The following is a 19,056-nucleotide window of genomic DNA, read 5'->3' as shown; positions in this document are numbered from 1 at the left end:
CGGTCTCATCCGGTCATTGGTCTTATCGTGCCGCCGGTCTCATCCGGTCATTGGTCTTATCGTGAAGCCGGTCTCATCCGGTCATTGGTCTTATCGTGAAGCCGGTCTCATCCGGTCATTGGTCTTATCGTGAAGCCGGTCTCATCCGGTCATTGGTCTTATCGTGAAGCCGGTCTCATCCTGTCATTGGTCTTATCGTGCTGCCGGTCTCATCCGGTCATTGGTCTTATCGTGAAGCCGGTCTCATCCGGTCATTGGTCCTATCGTGAAGCCGGTCTCATCCGGTCATTGGTCTTATCGTGAAGCCGGTCTCATCCGGTCATTGGTCTTATCGTGAAGCCGGTCTCATCCGGTCATTGGTTTTATCGTGAAGCCGGTCTCATCCAGTCATTGGTCTTATCGTGCCGCCAGTCTCATCCTGTCATTGGTTTTATCGTGCCGCCGGTCTCATCGTGCCGCAAGTCTCATCCTGTCATTGGTCTTATCGTGCCGCCGGTCTCATCCTGTCATTGGTCTCATCGTGCCGCAGGTCTCATCCTGTCATTGGTCTTATCGTGCCGCCGGTCTCATCCGGTCGCTGGTCTTATCCTGTCATTGGTCTTATCATGCTGCCAGTCTCATCCTGTCATTGGTCTTATCGTGCCGCCGGTCTCATCCTGTCATTGGTCTCATCATGCCGCCGGTCTCATTGTGCCATCGGTCTCATCCTGTCATTGGTCTTATTGTGCTGCTGGTGTCTTATCCTTTCATTGGTCTTCTTGTGCTGCCGGTCTCATCCTGTCGATCTTATTGTGCCGCCGGTCTCATCCTGTCGTTGGTCTTATTGTGCCGCCGGTCTCATTGTACCGCCGGTCTTATGTCATTGGTCTTATTGTGCCGCCGGTCTCATCCTGTCATTGGTCTCATCATGCCGCCGGTCTCATTGTGCCATCGGTCTCATCCTGTCATTGGCCTTATTGTGCTGCTGGTGTCTTATCCTTTCATTGGTCTTCTTGTGCTGCCGGTCTCATCCTGTCGATCTTATTGTGCCGCCGGTCTCATCCTGTCGTTGGTCTTATTGTGCCGCCAGTCTCATTGTACCGCCGGTCTTATGTCATTGGTCTTATTGTGCCGCCGGTTTCATCCTGTCGTTGGTCTTATTGTGCCGCCGGTCTCATCCTGTCGTTGGTCTTATTGTGCTGCCAGTCTCATCCTGTCGCTAGTCGGTACAACTAAACAGCCCATAGGATACAAAGTGTCAAAAGAAGAGCAGCCCTTTCACAGGTAAGAATGGTGCATTCTGCTTTAAGACTTTAGAAGCAGACAGAATAAATCAGCGAGCGGCAGACGTGTAATGATCAGTCTGTGGCTCCATCACACGGCACCGAGATGTAAAAATGGAAAGATGTAAATTGCGTTCAACGATTCACTTCTGTCCTGGATGTGATTTGGTCCCTTTCTTTTTTTTTTTGCAACCAAATCTCAACTTCAAAATAGTCACTTGCAGAAAATAAAAAAAACGCATTTTACTGTTGCAAGTGACTAGAAAGCAAAAAAACAACATTTTTTGGAGTATTAATTTTGGAAGCCATATTGCATGATTAACCCTTAACAGGTGAGTATATAGGGGTGTATATATATATATATATATATATATATATACACACCCCTATATACTCACCTGTTAAGGGTTAATCATGCAATATGGATTCCAAAATTAGTATACACCCACAATATATATATATATATATACATATACACATATACACACATGCACACATTTATATACTTATATGCATTTATACCCCATCAAATGCTAATTTGACTAACATATCAGACATTTTGAAATATGATTCATTTGACCAAAATAAAAGAAATGACAACCTTAGAAACTAACAGGATAACAGCAGCATTACCTCCGTGGACCCCCCAGACGCCCTTTTTATATTTATTTTTTGACTGCACTCATAATTTGCAGTATTCAAGGCATCTCATATAACATTATATAAATGAAGACGTCTCAGAATAAAATAATATAGTAAATACTATAAAGTGAAAACATCTAAACAATAAGTGATGGAAATGCAAAATTCTACATAAATGTCTACGATCGCCGATCTGCAAACACAGATTATCCTGTCCAATCTACCACCGTGAAACGGCGCATTGTAGAATTATACTGCAGTGCCCTCATAGAGAAGCTCCGGAGCTGAAATCCTGAGCAAAGTTGTCATTAATTAAACAATAAATGAAGACGAATCACTCTCAATCCCGCAATGTATCGTACAACTGGAGAAACAGAGCAAAAGCTGACATAAGAGACCCCCAAACCTGAGCATCAAGTAGAGAGGACAGAGAAGAGAAACCTACGCTGTAGCAGTGCACGTAGGACACGAAGTGCTCCAGCCGGCGAGCGTCTGCAGGCTCAGGATCCATAGATGCTGCTCCGCAGTCTGGAAATGCCACAGTGCAGTGGGTGACGAGCAGCAGAGCAGCAGAGCAGCAGAGCCGCAGAGCAGCAGAGCAGCAGAGCCGCGCTCAGCCCCACCGCCGTGTACAGGAAAGCCTCATTATGCTGCAGATGAGTGACAAATTACCCCGGGCAGAATTCACCACCCGCCCATTACTGATCTGCAAAGTGCACCTGCCGCTACAGGAAATGCAACTGCTGGAGGGGAGGCTGGAGCCGCGCCAGCACCGGCGAAACCTCCGCTCTCAGCTCCGGCACAATATACATCATACATATTATAGGATAAGGAGGTAAAGAAAATGCTCCTGTGCGGGGGAAGGGGCTGATGGGTTCCTGAAGCTAAGGAGAAGTTTACTGCCGAATATAAACATAAATCTGTATAGAGACAGTATATAGCTATATATATATATATATATATATATATATATATACAGTATGGACAAAAGTATCAGGACACTCGTCTTAATGATTGAATTCTGGTTTGTCATTCAGTCCCACTGCCCCCCAGTGTATAACCTCCACCACTCCCCCCCCCCCCTGTGTACAACCTCTGGCCGCTCCCTCCAGGTGTATAACCTCTGGCCCCTCCCTCCAGGTATATAACCTCCAGCCCCTCCCTCCAGGTATATAACCTCCGGCCCCTCCCTCCAGGTGTATAATCTCCGGCCCCTCCCTCCAGGTGTATAACCTCCGGCCCCTCCCTCCAGGTGTATAATCTCCGGCCCCTCCCTCCAGGTATATAATCTCCGGCCCCTCCCTCCAGGTATATAACGTCTGGCCCCTCCCTCCAGGTGTATAACAGAGAACAATAGAAGAAATCGGGTTTTTATGAGCCTCGCCAATGATCACTTCTCAGGTATTCAGATTAATGGATCTTTTTATTTTGTACAGGTCTACGCGTTTCTGGAGTCTCAGCACCCTTCCTCAGGACCATCAGGCATAAGAACACATCAAAAAGATATAGCCTCCAGCCTCTCACCCCCGGTGTACAACCTCAGGCCCCTCACCCCCCGGTGTACAACCTCCGGCCCCTCACCCCCCGGTGTACAACCTCCGGCCCCTCGCTCCAGATGTACAACCTCCGGCCCCTCCCTCCAGGTATATAATCTCCAGCCCCTCCCTCCAGGTCTATAACCTCCGGCCCCTCCCTCCAGGTGTATAACCTCTGACCCCTCCCTCCAGGTGGACAACCTCCGGCCCCTCCCTCCAGGTATATAATCTCCAGCCCCTCCCTCCAGGTCTATAACCTCCGGCCCCTCCCTCCAGGTGTATAATCTCCAGCCCCTCCCTCCAGGTGTATAATCCCCGGCCCCTCCCTCCAGGTGTATAATCCCCGGCCCCTCCCTCCAGGTGTATAATCCCCGGCCCCTCCCTCCAGGTGTATAACCTCTGGCTGCCAGTGTATAACCTCCGGCCACTCCCTCCAGGTGTATAACCTCTGGTTCTTTGGCCCTAGTGTATAACCTTCGGCCTCTCGCCACGCGATGTATAACCTGTGGTTCCCAAGTATCCCATCTGCATTTAACAATAAGACCAAACGGCTGGTGGTACAGAGCTGGTGCCGAGCCGTGCATCACCAGGCACAATGCCGAGCCGTACATCACCAAGCACAATGCCGAGCCATACATTACCAAGCACAATGCCGAGCCGTACATCACCAAGCACAATGCCGAGCCATACATCACCAAGCACAATGCTGAGCCATACATCACCAAGCACAATGCCGAGCCGTACATCACCAAGCACAATGCCGAGCCGTACATCACCAAGCACAATGCCGAGCCGTACATCACCAAGCACAATGCCGAGCCGTACATCACCAAGCACAATGCCGAGCCGTACATCACCAAGCACAATGCCGAGCCGTACATCACCAAGCACAATGCCGAGCAATACATCACCAAGCACAATGCCGAGCCGTACATCACCAAGCACAATGCCGAGCCGTACATCACCAAGCACAATTCCGAGCCGTACATCACCAAGCACAATGCTGAGCCATACATCACCAAGCACAATGCCGAGCCTTACATCACCAAACACAATGCTGAGCCATACATCACCAAGAACAATGCCGAGCCATACATCACCAAGCACAATGCTGAGCCGTACATCACCAAGCACAATGCTGAGCCGTACATCACCAAGCACAATGCCGAGCCGTACATCACCAAGCACAATGCCGAGCCATACATCACCAAGCACAATGCCGAGCCATACATCACCAAGCACAATGCCGAGCCATACATCACCAAGCACAATGCTGAGCCGTACATCACCAAGCACAATGCCGAGCCGTGCATCACCAAGCACAATGCTAAGCCATACATCACCAAGCACAATGCTGAGCCGTACATCACCAAGCACAATGCCGAGCCATACACCACCAAGCACAATGCCGAGCCATACATCACCAAGCACAATGCTGAGCCGTACATCACCAAGCACAATGCCGAGCCGTACATCACCAAGCACAATGCTGAGCCGTACATCACCAAGCACAATGCCGAGCCGTACATCACCAAGCACAATGCCGAGCCATACACCACCAAGCACAATGCCGAGCCATACATCACCAAGCACAATGCTGAGCCGTACATCACCAAGCACAATGCCGAGCCGTACATCACCAAGCACAATGCTGAGTGTCAGATGGACCAGAGCAAAGTCACCACCACTGGACTCTGGAGAAGTGTTCTGTGCAGGGACAGATCGCACTGCTCTATCTGCGTTTGATGGAGGAGTCTGGGTTTGGTGAATGCAGGATGTTACCCCCTATTATATTGTGCCGCTGTACAGTTTGGTGGAGGAGGATAATACTCCGGGCTGTTATCAGGGCCCGGCATCAGCCTCTTAGCAGTGAAGGAAAATCCTAATACTTCAGCACAATTGTAGTTTCCGACTTTGAAGGAACAGTTTGGGGAAGAGCCTTTTCTATGTCCAGTGAACAAGATCCATAAAGACAGAAAGTTTGGGGGCAGGGAATAGATAGAGTCCAGTGGGCCTCACTGCATAATTAGGATCTCGGCCCTCACTTACATGTTGGTCAGATGTAGGGGCTTTCAAGATCTTTTAAAGACATATGTTTTAGCTCCCCATGTAATAATGTCCTCCATCCTGGCCCCTTCCTGTCCCTCATCACAGGCCTCTTCCTGTAATAATGTCCTCCATCTTGGCCCCTTCCTGTAATCATGTCCCCCATGATAGGCCTTATCCTGGTATAATGTCCTCTGTCCTGGTCCCTGCCTGTAATCATGTCCCCATCCTGGCCCCTTCTTGTAATCATGTCCCACATCATGGGCCCCTTCCTATAATAATGTCCTTCTTCCTGGTCCCCTTGCTGTAATAAATGCCCCCCATCCTGACCCACATCCTGTAAGATATTTTCCCCCATCTTGGCCCTTTTGTCCCCATTCTGGCCTGCATCCTATTATAATATTCCCCATCCTGGACCCCTGCGCCCATCCTGGGCTGCATCTTGTAAGAAATGTCCTCCATCCTGGGCTCCTTCTCATTATAATTTCCGACATTCTGCTGCTAAAAAATATATTTTTCTAACCCTTCCCCCACAATGTGTGTTGTCCCCACAGCCGGTTGAGATGCCGGCCAGCTGACTTTGGCGTCCCAGGCACTGGCAGTGCATGACGTCACCGTCATACACTGCCTATAAAAGGCTGGCTGACGTCAGCTGCTGGCATCTTATTGGCCAGTGTCATGGTCCCCTTTTCCACCCAGGCCTAGATGCATCCTCTGCAACTCCGATCGTTTTGTCCTTCGTTGAGGGAGTTTGGTGTGGAAGGACATGACCGGCCGTACAGAACCCAGACCTTCAACACTTCCAACACCTTTGGAGTGAACCAGAAAAGAGACCGTGAGGCCGGCCTCTACCCAACATCAGTGTCTAACTTCACAAATGTTCTTCTAAAGGGGGAAAAATTTCTACAGATACATAGAAAATCTTGAAGAAAACCTTCTCAGAAGAGTGGGAGCCGTTCTATCTGCAGAGGGCCTACTCCGTATTAATACCTGTGGATTTGGAATGGGAGGTCTGAAAAGCTCGTGGAGGTTGGACGTGGAGAAGTCCCGGTACATCTGACCATATATTGCATCTTACGGTGGTGGGCATTATGTTGTCCAGCCAAAAATCAGTGGGTTCAGTCAACATTCTTGTGATGTGTACGGCCGACATTAGACTGTTCACAAGTGCGATGAAGCCATTACTATGGGAGCGTGAAACGTTAGACACTTTCAGAACCTGATGGACCCGCATTGTAAGTCAATGGTGGCCACACGATGGATCCAGCAGAGCAGGTGGTGACAGAGACCACAGCCAAGTATTAACCTAAGTAGCTCCAAAGTGCTGTCACTTCACCATTTACCTCTATAAAAGGTGGACTTTTTTGAGGAGAGGACTCAATAGAAGAAACGTTCAGCCTCAGTGTTTTCCCCAATATGTTCTAACATAGGCTGACGCTGAACTGACACCTCAACACCTACTAGATCAAAGACTAAAAAGATTTGTTGAACCTTTTGCTCTTCCTGGGCTTCAGAGTCCAGTGGGCGGTCCTGCATGCAGATGTCCAGAGGGAAGACTGTGCATCACCGAGCAGCACCACCCACTGGACTCCTAAACCCAGACTGCTGGGGCATGCACCGCCCACTGGACTCCTAAACCCAGACTGCTGGGGCATACACCGCCCACTGGACTCCTAACCCCAGACTGCTGGGGCATACACCGCCCACTGGACTCCTAACCCCAGACTGCTGGGGCATGCACTGCCCACTGGACTCCTAAACCCAGACTGCTGGGGCATGCACTGCCCACTGGACTCCTAAACCCAGACTGCTGGGGCATACACCACCCACTGGACTCCTAAACCCAGACTGCTGGGGCATGCACGGCCCACTGGACTACTAAACCCAGACTGCTGGGGCATACACCGCCCACTGGACTCCTAAACCCAGACTGCTGGGGCATACACCGCCCACTGGACTCCTAAACCCAGACTGCTGGGGCATGCACGGCCCACTGGACTACTAAACCCAGACTGCTGGAGCTTGCACCGCCCACTGCACTCCTAAACCCAGACTGCTGGGGCATGCACTGCCCACTGGACTCCTAAACCCAGACTGCTGGGGCATACACCGCCCACTGGACTCCTAACCCCAGACTGCTGGAGCATGCACTGCCCACTGGACTACTAAACCCAGACTGCTGGGGCATGCACTGCCCACTGGACTCCTAAACCCAGACTGCTGGGGCATACACTGCCCACTGGACTCCTAAACCCAGACTGCTGGGGCATGCACGGCCCACTGGACAACTAAACCCAGACTGCTGGAGCATGCACTGCCCACTGGACTCCTAAACCCAGACTTGGTGGGGCATGCACTGCCCACTGGACTACTAAACCCAGACTGCTGGGGCATGCACTGCCCACTGGACTCCTAAACCCAGACTTCTGGGCATGCACCGCCCACTGGACTCCTAAACCCAGACTGCTGGGGCATGCACTGCCCACTGGACAACTAAACCCAGACTGCTAGGGCATGCACTGCCCACTGGACAACTAAACCCAGACTGCTAGGGCATGCATCACCCACTAGACTCCTAAACCCAGACTGCTGGGGCATGCACCGCCCACTGGACTCCTAAACCCAGACTGCTGGGGCATGCACCGCCCACTGGACTGCTAAACCCAGACTGCTGGGGCATGCACCGCCCACTGGACTGCTAAACCCAGACTGCTGGGGCATGCACTGCCCACTGGACAACTAAACCCAGACTGCTGGGGCATGCACCGCCCACTGGACGCCTAAACCCAGACTGCTGGGGTATGAACCGCCCACTGGACTACTAAACCCAAACTGCTGGGGTATGCACCGCCCACTGGACGCCTAAACCCAGACTGCTGGGGCATGCACTGCCCACTGGACTACTAAACCCAAACTGCTGGGGTATGAACCGCCCACTGGACTACTAAACCCAGAATGCTGGGGTATTTTGCCCTATTGAAGAGCCAAATTCTGTACTGGAACTAAACACCCAAATAACCCAAACTAGAGGTCTTTTCATGTGGATTTTGTCAAATTGCAACTGTGCACCACCATAACAATGAAGGTCAGCCTCGGACTCTCATGTAAATTCGCTACAGATATTGGCAGATGAAAAATCCATTGTGTGACCACAGCCGAATAATCAGCTGTAGACCCAAGCACAACATAAATGAGAAGTAAAGGAAAAAACAAATGCAATCACCTGCAGTGCCACGGTGGAGTTCTTGGACGGGTATTTTCCCACCAATCCTTGTTCCTTGCGCTTCTTGAATTTCCTAAAGTAGTCCTGTATCAGGAAGGTGGCATAGAACTTCCCCACGGTTACCTCATCATCTATGAACAGACAAATCTTTCCCAAGTCAGCAACATTCACCATCGCCCTGAACACCGCGTCCGAGCAGAGATGTGATGGAGGCGACAGGTTCTAAGCTGCGCAGCTAGAGGCAGAAGACCAGCAAGCAAGCGAGATGAGCGTGGGTGGTGGAGATCCAGAGGAGACACGGTGCGTGGTCCTCCGAGACACGGCTATCACACAACATGCCGGAGGGGAGGGTTAGTGGAGCCTTTGTAGAGTATAGGGGTGGAAAAGGTGGGGGATAGGTGGACAGTGTGGTCTATCACCTGTGCTATTTACTAGAGAGGTCCATGCATCCATTGTGAAGACCACGATGGATCTTCTACTGAGTCCACTGATGTCCTCTCATCCCCCCAGCGACATATCTACACCTAAAATATGTAAAAATCTAGATTCCCAAGAATATCAAGAGTAGATCTTTCCATAGACACTGGCCTGAACCACTTCTATGGTGGTGTTAATACCTTTAATTTCATTTTATCCAAACGACCCCTTAACAACATCAAATAGGGGGTCCCCAGCTCACTAACACATTAGTAGAGAGCCTTAATAATGTGTTCCTCTAGTTATGGCCCCTTCATCTACTACATGGTTTGCCATTCATCGGAATGACTGGCATGCAGTTCCACATTTCCACCTGTAGTGGCCACTGTAGCGGAAATGTAGAGTTGCCCAAAGCTGATCGTTGCGATCAAGTGATCACCGAAACGGCTTCTCTCCAGAAGGTAATGTGCAGGTGATATAGTAATTAGATTAGATCTTTTTGTAATGAATGCAATCAGTAGAAATGAAAACAAAGGATAATCCAGAAGTAATGTCATATTAGGCTGGGTGAATGAATGGAGTATGGCCACATACTTACCGCTACATGCCCTACATGACAAGGGAAGCGTATGGTATCGGTCTGGTAGACATATGACTCTATAGCCCCCATACATGCAGAGATATACTGTATTCTGAAGCATGCATCTGTGTATAGATTAACAAATGGAGGGGAATACAGCTGGCAAGAGGCAACGCTAGTTCCATGCCACCACCCTAAAACAGAATTGCTTCAGAATATTCGGAGAGGATAGTTGAAAGGAAAAAAGAAAGGCTGCAGAAAAAGCTCAAGCACAGTGGTTACAGTAACACAGCGGTTCCGGTCGGCCATGCAAGCAGAAGGTCAACGACTAAGACCACTACAGTCAGACAAACACCGGTTTTAAATGTGCAGTATCGATGGGTTTAGGCTGCTCTCAGCTCCATCTTCTTGGCCGTGGCAGAGCGACATTCTCTCGGCTGGTCTCCACCGTGTTTGGTGGAACGTGGCGGCCCTACGTCTATGTGCCAATGCTAATACTGCTCCTTGGGTCATGCTGAAGAGCAGGGTGGCCGGCATGCTCCTCATTACAGAGGCGGAGAGTGTCACCTTCGTAGCGCTCAGCCGCCATCATCACTGGCACTGGGGGTCCTCAAGTTGCTCCCGCACCTGAACATTCCTTAAAGACGCTTCAAGACTACAAAAGTAGAATAAGCTAAAAATGACTAGTTCATAGGCAAGCGGCTATTGTATGGATGGTGAGAGAAATGGATTCTGCACCTTTAAAACACCAGACAGTTAAAAGGTAGAAAGTCCCAGGAATGTGGGCTGGTGACAGGGGAACCCTCCGTCAGCGATCACGGCCAGCGATGGGGTCAGCAGAGACCCCCACTGATAACCGGAGTCAATCACATCAGTGGCTGCAGCTGAGAACGGGGCTCTGCTCTGTGCATGCGCGGTGTATGCAGACGTGGCTCCGCTCTGTAATTGTGCGGTATATGCAGACGTGGCTCTGTGGTGGTGCGGAGTATGTGGACATGGCTCCATTCCATGCCCGTGTGGTGTATGCAGACGTGGCTCCACTCTGTGCCGGGGTGGTGTATGCAAACATGGCTCTGTGCTGGTGCGGAGTATGTGGACATGGCTCCAGTCTGTGCCAGAGTGATGTATGCGGACGTGGCTCAACTCTGTGCCGGGGTGGTGTATGTGGACATGGCTCCACTCTGTGCCGGGGTGGTGTATGTGGACATGGCTCCACTCTGTGCCGGGGTGGTGTATGCGGCCGTGGCTCCACTCTGTGCCGGGGTGGTGTATGCGGCCGTGGCTCCACTCTGTGCCGGGGTGGTGTATGCGGACATGGCTCCACTTTGTGCCAGAGTGGTGTATGCAAACGTGGCTCTGTGCTGGTGCGGAGTATGTGGACATGGCTCCACTCTGTGCCAGGGTGGTGTATGTGGACATGGCTCCACTCTGTGCCAGGGTGGTGTATGCGGACATGGCTCCACTCTGTGCCAGGGTGGTGTATGCGGACGTGGCTCAACTATGTGCCGGGGTGGTGTATGCGGACGTGGCTCCACTCTGTGCCGGAGTGGTGTATGCAGACGTGGCTCCACTCTGTGCCGGGGTGGTGTATGCGGACGTGGCTCCACTCTGTGCCGGGGTGGTGTATGCGGACGTGGCTCCACTCTGTGCCGGGGTGGTGTATGCGGACGTGGCTCCACTCTGTGCCGGGGTGGTGTATGCGGACGTGGCTCCACTCTGTGCCGGGGTGGTGTATGCGGACGTGGCACAACTCTGTGCCGGGGTGGTGTATGCGGACGTGGCTCAACTCTGTGCCGGGGTGGTGTATGCGGACGTGGCTCAACTCTGTGCCGGGGTGGTGTATGCGGACGTGGCTCCACTCTGTGCCGGGGTGGTGTATGCGGACGTGGCTCAACTCTGTGCCGGGGTGGTGTATGCGGACGTGGCTCCACTTTGTGCCAGGGTGGTGTATGCGGACATGGCTCCACTTTGTGCCAGGGTGGTGTATGCAAACATGGCTCTGTGCTGGTGCGGAGTATGTGGACATGGCTCCACTCTGTGCCAGAGTGGTGTATGTGGATGTGGCTCAACTCTGTGCCGGGGTGGTGTATGTGGACATGGCTCCACTCTGTGCCGGGGTGGTGTATGTGGACATGGCTCCACTCTGTGCCGGGGTGGTGTATGCGGATATGGCTCCACTCTGTGCCGGGGTGGTGTATGCGGCCGTGGCTCCACTCTGTGCTGGGGTGGTGTATGCGGACATGGCTCCACTCTGTGCCGGGGTGGTGTATGCGGACATGGCTCCACTATGTGCCGGGGTGGTGTATGCGGCCGTGGCTCCACTCTGTGCCGGGGTGGTGTATGCGGACATGGCTCCACTTTGTGCCAGAGTGGTGTATGCAAACGTGGCTCTGTGCTGGTGCGGAGTATGTGGACATGGCTCCACTCTGTGCCAGGGTGGTGTATGCGGACGTGGCTCAACTCTGTGCCAGGGTGGTGTATGCGGACGTGGCTCAACTCTGTGCCAGGGTGGTGTATGCGGACGTGGCTCAACTCTGTGCCAGGGTGGTGTATGCGGACGTGGCTCAACTCTGTGCCAGGGTGGTGTATGCGGACGTGGCTCAACTCTGTGCCAGGGTGGTGTATGCGGACGTGGCTCAACTCTGTGCCAGGGTGGTGTATGCGGACATGGCTCCACTCTGTGCCGGGGTGGTGTATGCGGACGTGGCTCCACTCTGTGCCGGGGTGGTGTATGTGGACATGGCTCCACTTTGTGCCAGGGTGGTGTATGCAAACGTGGCTCTGTGCTGGTGCGGAGTATGTGGACATGGCTCCACTCTGTGCCAGGGTGGTGTATGCGGACGTGGCTCAACTATGTGCCGGGGTGGTGTATGCGGACATGGCTCCACTCTGTGCTGGGGTGGTGTATGCGGACGTGGCTCAACTATGTGCCGGGGTGGTGTATGCGGACGTGTCTCCACTCTGTGCTGGGGTGGTGTATGTGGACATGGCTCCACTCCATGCCGGTACGGGCATATCACTCCGTATATCTCCTGATCTCCTATGGAGCCCGGGCACAGCCACGTTCTGTACATGGAGTGCCATGACAGATTGTATTTTGTATCTTCTATCTCTCGCTGATAAAATGAACCGACCCTTAAAATTATAGACTGCTCATGTCTGTGTCACTGGGAAACTTACAAAATCTGCAAGGGATCCAATACTTATTTCCTAGACTGTACGCAGGATTAAAGCTTTACTGCCCGGCGGACCAGAGAGTCCATGGGGGCGTAATTTAGTGTAATAACCCTTTATCATAGGCACGATCCAGGCTTATACCTCTGACGCAAGGCTCGAATACAGTATACAGATCCCTATTCATCAGAGGTACAATCCAGGCGTATACCTCTGACGTAAGGCTCGAATACAGTATACAGATCCCTATTCATCAGAGGCACGATCCAGGCGTATACCTCTGACACAAGGCTCGAATACAGTATACAGATCCCTATTCATCATAGGCACGATCCAGGCTTATACCTCTGACGCAAGGCTCGAATACAGTATACAGATCCCTATTCATCAGAGGTACAATCCAGGCGTATACCTCTGACACAAGGCTCGAATACAGTATACAGATCCCTATTCATCAGAGGTACAATCCAGGCGTATACCTCTGACGCAAGGCTCGAATACAGTATACAGATCCCTATTCATCAGAGGCACAATCCAGGCGTTTACCTCTGACGCAAGGCTCGAATACAGTATACAGATCCCTATTCACGTTCTCTCAGGGAGCTCGCACCATCTGATTGTGATTGACAGCTGCTGACCCGCTATGGAGGGTCTAGTCACAGCGTCCCCTGTCACTCAGCCCAGCTGTGGATCACTGTAAAGAAGACACACAAAGCACAAAACATGTTCAGTCAATATCACAGCAATATCCAGAAATAACATCAGTAGTGAGAGGAGACGAGGCAGGAGTGGGGATGTTACACCAAGTGCTGCGCGATTCTGTGGATCACATCATTAGTGCGGACGTCGTGTCTATCACTTCATGGGGAAACAGGCCTATAATCTGAGAGATCCGTCTGGTTTCCATCATCGTACAGGACGCCCCGGAGATCTGCATCCTCATCTATACCTGCGGGGGCTCCTCCAGCCGAAAAATCACCGACACATGGGAAGCACAGGGCTTATATCATGGAAGTGCACACTCCAGCTACAAAGAGGGGCTCAGTATGGGCTGGAGGAGAATATATACTGGGCTGTAATACTTACTGGAGTGCAATATACTGGAGAGCAATATAGACTGGGCTGTAATACTGGAGTGCAATATATACTGGAGAGCAATATATACTGGAGTGCAATATAGACTGGAGGGCAATATAGACTGGGCTGTAATACTGGAGTGCAATATATACTGGAGAGCAATATATACTGGAGTGCAATATAGACTGGAGGGCAATATATACTGGAGGGCAATATAGACTGGGCTGTAATACTGGAGTGCAATATATACTGGAGTGCAATATAGACTGGAGGGCAATATAGACTGGAGGGCAATATAGACTGGAGGGCAATATAGACTGGAGGGCAATATAGACTGGAGGGCAATATAGACTGGAGGGCAATATAGACTGGAGGGCAATATAGACTGGAGGGCAATATAGACTGGAGGGCAATATAGACTGGAGGGCAATATAGACTGGAGGGCAATATAGACTGGAGGGCAATATAGACTGGAGTGCAATATAGACTGGAGGGCAATATAGACTGGAGGGCAATATAGACTGGAGGGCAATATAGACTGGAGGGCAATATAGACTGGAGTGCAATATAGACTGGAGGGCAATATAGACTGGAGTGCAATATAGACTGGAGGGCAATATAGACTGGAGGGCAATATAGACTGGAGGATAATATAGACTGGAGGGCAATATAGACTGTAGGGCAATATAGACTGGAGTGCAATATAGACTGGAGGATAATATAGACTGGAGGATAATATAGACCGGAGGATAATATAGACTGGAGGATAATATAGACTGGGCTGTAATACTTACTGGAGTGCAATATAGACTGGAGGATAATATAGACTGGAGAGCAATATAGACTGGAGGGCAATATAGACTGGAGGGCAATATAGACTGGAGGGCAATATAGACTGGAGGATAATATAGACTGGAGGATAATATAGACTGAACTGCAATATAGACTGGAGTGCAATATAGACTGGAGGGCAATATAGACTGGAGGATAATATAGACTGGAGGATAATATAGACTGAACTGCAATATAGACTGGAGGGCAATATAGACTGGAGGGCAATATAGACTGGAGGATAATATAGACTGGAGTGCAATATAGACTGGAGTGCAATATAGACTGGAGTGCAATATAGACTGGAGTGCAATATAGACTGGAGTGCAATATAGACTGGAGTGCAATATAGACTGGAGTGCAATATAGACTGGAGTGCAATATAGACTGGAGTGCAATATAGACTGGAGTGCAATATAGACTGGAGTGCAATATAGACTGGAGGATAATATAGACTGGAGTGCAATATAGACTGGAGGATAATATAGACTGGAGTGCAATATAGACTGGAGGGCAATATAGACTGGAGGATAATATAGACTGGAGGGCAATATAGACTGGAGGATAATATAGACTGGAGTGCAATATAGACTGGAGAGCAATATAGACTGGAGTGCAATATAGACTGGAGTGCAATATAGACTGGAGTGCAATATAGACTGGAGTGCAATATAGACTGGAGTGCAATATAGACTGGAGTGCAATATAGACTGGAGTGCAATATAGACTGGAGACCAATATATAATGAAGTGTAATATATACTGGAGGGTAACATATACTGGTCAGCAATATATACTGGAATGTCATATATAATGGAGTGCAATATACAGGAGTGCTATATATACTGGAGACTAATATATAGTGTAGAGCAATATATACTGCAATGTAATATATACTGAAGAGTTATATATACTAGAGTGTAATACATTTAAATATATACGGTATTATATACTGCCCCACACTTTGTATGGCAGTGCACTATATACTCTAGTAATTCATATGTAGTGCAGTCCCGGTATCAGGTCACAGCACGTGTGCATGTGTATAGCGGTGGTGTATGATGTGTGTGGGTTAATAGGGTTACACTGACCGCCTGCAGGGGGCACTACTTGGTCCAGTAGCTTCATACTGGTTTTCTTCCATATTTTCTTGATGACGGCGCGGAGCTCCTCGTTGGCTTGTTCTAGATTACCTGGAGACAGGGGGAAGACACTTAGGGAAGATTTCATATAGATCACAATGAACAATACATAAGACGCTGATACACATTAGATTCCAGGCTCCCTGACCGCCCGACAAACGTGTATACAGCAGGTGAGAAGGAGACAAGCGGCGCCCGGAGCGGTGACCCCGGCTTATCTCCCTACAGAACAAAGGTCCGCAGATTAGGAATCGGGGGCAATCATTTACTGCACTTCAGAAGATTAAGACACTTCTTAAAGGGAGGTTCCATTTATATCAAGTGGATAAAATTGTCAAGTGATTGAAAAACGAAGCACTCTTTCAATCGAGCTCTCAAGAAAGAAGGGGTTTTTAATTGCTGGTTGCCTACGTTACCGGCCACCTCTGCAGCCTATTAGCAGTGGCCGCTCTCCAGCGCTTACAAGCTCTTTTTTTATAATCACCACTCGGCTAATTAATGTGCAATTTTGCAGTCAGGTAGATGCTTCAAACTGCACTGAACCTAACCAGCGTTGTCAGAAGAGTGGGCGACGCTCCTCCGGAACGAGGGGAGACGGAAAAAGTCACCAGAAAACGAATCATTCACGCCATTATATAAAGATGCTTCTACAAGCTACAGACTCGGGGTGTACTTATTATTCACCCACTGCTTCTGCATTCATTCATTGGTGAATAAATAAGGACACTGTCATCTGTCACGTTTTGTTCTTCATCTGTCACGTCTTGTATTTATTGAATCTTAGGAAATTCTAAGGAGCAGAGTTTTATTATTATATTATTATTATTGTTATGTTCCAATACATTCAAACCTAGAATTCATAGCGGGGGGGATATATAAAAGATCCCGTATATACATACCCTCGGTTTTGATTTTTAGCGCAGTTCTGACCAAAGCAAACAGCGTGGCATTGAACATCACCGTCCCATCACTGTTCAGCGGCATATTCATAGCGACCAGCCGCTGCGGAGGACACAAAATGATATATATGTATATAAATTTATGTATATGACCAGTTTGGTGAGCATGATTCGTCAGTGTGCAGCCCACCCTCCAGAAATGGGGGGCTAATTAGTGACTGCACTACAGTATGTACTATAAACGCTTTACATCTCAGCTGGACTATGCCATCACTGGGGGTCCGACCTCTACACCCCCCCCCAATCCTGAGAACAAATAGGGCTGCAGTCCTGCTTCAGTGTTGAGTTTCCTTCACCGCTTTCCCTTTGCACTGGGAATGCGTCCGGACACTACTGGTTAGGTGCACTTTCCTGCACCGCCAGGTGGCCGGGAGCGCTGCTGTGATGGAAAAAATAGAAGATGGCCCAATGCTGACTGCATTGCCTTCATTCTCAGGATCAGTAGAGATCAGACCCTTGTAATCATTAGAGAATTATTTGCATCTTCATAGATGGATATTTTTGGACTGAGCTAATAAAAACAAGCACTTTTGCAATTCACTGCTTATTAAAATGTGCGGCCATTCTTGAGATATTTATGCTATTCTTTTGTTTGCAGCTCGTTGCCTAGGAGACCGTCCACCACTGCTGTCTCACTTGTAAGCGCTGCGCTGAAGCATGGCTGTAATTAGGAGGTATCACCGCACTTCAGCGATCCTGGCGAGCTTCAAAACAGCACTAACAAGCTCAACAGAGAAAAGGGCTTGTAAGCACTCAGCATGCTCTGCTGTCTAGCAGTGTTGGTCGGTCTCCAAGGCAACAGAATAAAAGAAAAGTGTCAATATCTCAAAAACGACTATAATTTTTAATAAATAATAAATTGCTAAATCTGCTTGTATTTACAAGCACAATCCAACATTAGCCATCAGTGAAAAAAGCGGAAATAACCCTTTCAGTGCTGACAGATCCTATCAGGTGCTGACAGATGGGCCACTATGGCGACCGTGCGATAAAAGCCAATGTCCTGGAGAGATGATTATTTTATTACTATATCAATCAATGATATCTTACCTTACAGGCGACTCTGTGTGGGCACAATTTCCCGAAACCCAGAGGAGGCTGAATGCGACGGAGCAGGGTAACTACGTCCAGATGCTTAATTCTTCCCCTACATTATAAATGATAATTATTACATACAGTGTATCACAAATGTGAGTACACCCCTCACATTTCTGTAAATATTTTATTACATCTTGTCCTGGGACAGCGCTGCAAATCTGACCCAGTGATACAATGTGCAGTGTCAGTGCGCAGCTTGTATAACAGTATAAATAACTCATCACACTGCCAATAATGTCTAAACGGCTGGAAACAAAAGTGAGTACATCCCTAAGTGAAAATGAGCAAAATGTGGGGAGAAGAGGTGAGGAGCACAACGACAAGTGTGTCCTGCCTACAGTCAGGCATGGTGGTGGAGGATCATGGTTTGGGGCTGCTTAAGTGCTGGCGGCTGTGGGGGCTACAGGTCATTGGGGGAACCATGAATGCCAACATGTCCAGTATCCTCATTGATCCTCTTCTGTTCTCCATGACGACATCCCGGAGCTGGTGGATGTTACAGTCCTTGTGCTCCTCCACCTTCCATTTGATGAGACCCCACAGATGCTCCATAGGGTTTAGGTCTGGAGACGCTCGGCCGGTCCAGCACCTTCACCCTCAGTTTCTGTAACGAGACAGTGGTGGTCTTGAAGGTGTTTGGGGTCGTTATCATGTTGGAATATGAAGGGAGGGGATCCTGCTCTGCTTCAGCATGTCACAGGACATGTTGGCATTCATGGTTCCCCCAATGACCTGTAGCCTCCACAGCCAGCAGCTCTCATGCAGCCCCAAACCATGACCCTCCACCACCATGCCTGACTGTAGGCAGGACACACTTCACACAGTGGCTCCTGTGAAGCTCTAGTGACCTCCAGGTCCAAGAGAGGTAACGCAGTGCTGGAAAATAATGGTGGCCACACAATATTCACACTTTGGATACAATCTGGACATTTTCACTTGGGGGTATACTCACTTTTGTTGCTAGCTGTTTAGACATTAATGGCTGTGTGTTTAGTTGTTTACCCTGTTATACAAGCTATGCACTGATACTGTACTATAGGGTCAGATTTGCAGTGTTGTCCTAGGAGTATA

General features: G+C 49.6%; 1 protein-coding gene across 1 annotated transcript in view; it reads right to left on the bottom strand.

Annotated features, from left to right (window-relative positions):
- The window catches only part of CACNA1D (calcium voltage-gated channel subunit alpha1 D), a 390,642-nt gene that overhangs the window by 45,683 nt on the left and 325,903 nt on the right, over positions 1 to 19,056 (bottom strand). Inside the window, exons 38-42 of the mRNA XM_075321032.1 lie at positions 18,390 to 18,445; positions 17,938 to 18,034; positions 16,828 to 16,930; positions 15,878 to 15,979; positions 8,709 to 8,839 (exon numbers count right to left, since the gene is read on the bottom strand). Of these exons, the coding sequence (XP_075177147.1) occupies positions 8,709 to 8,839; positions 15,878 to 15,979; positions 16,828 to 16,930; positions 17,938 to 18,034; positions 18,390 to 18,445 (489 nt within the window). The remainder of the gene's footprint in view (positions 1 to 8,708; positions 8,840 to 15,877; positions 15,980 to 16,827; positions 16,931 to 17,937; positions 18,035 to 18,389; positions 18,446 to 19,056) is intronic.

The sequence above is a fragment of the Anomaloglossus baeobatrachus genome, chromosome 8 (assembly GCF_048569485.1).
Source record: "Anomaloglossus baeobatrachus isolate aAnoBae1 chromosome 8, aAnoBae1.hap1, whole genome shotgun sequence".
NCBI classification, from domain to species: Eukaryota; Metazoa; Chordata; class Amphibia; order Anura; family Aromobatidae; genus Anomaloglossus; species Anomaloglossus baeobatrachus.
Note: the sequence above shows the minus strand (reverse complement) of the source record. Positions and strands in the feature narration are given on the sequence as shown.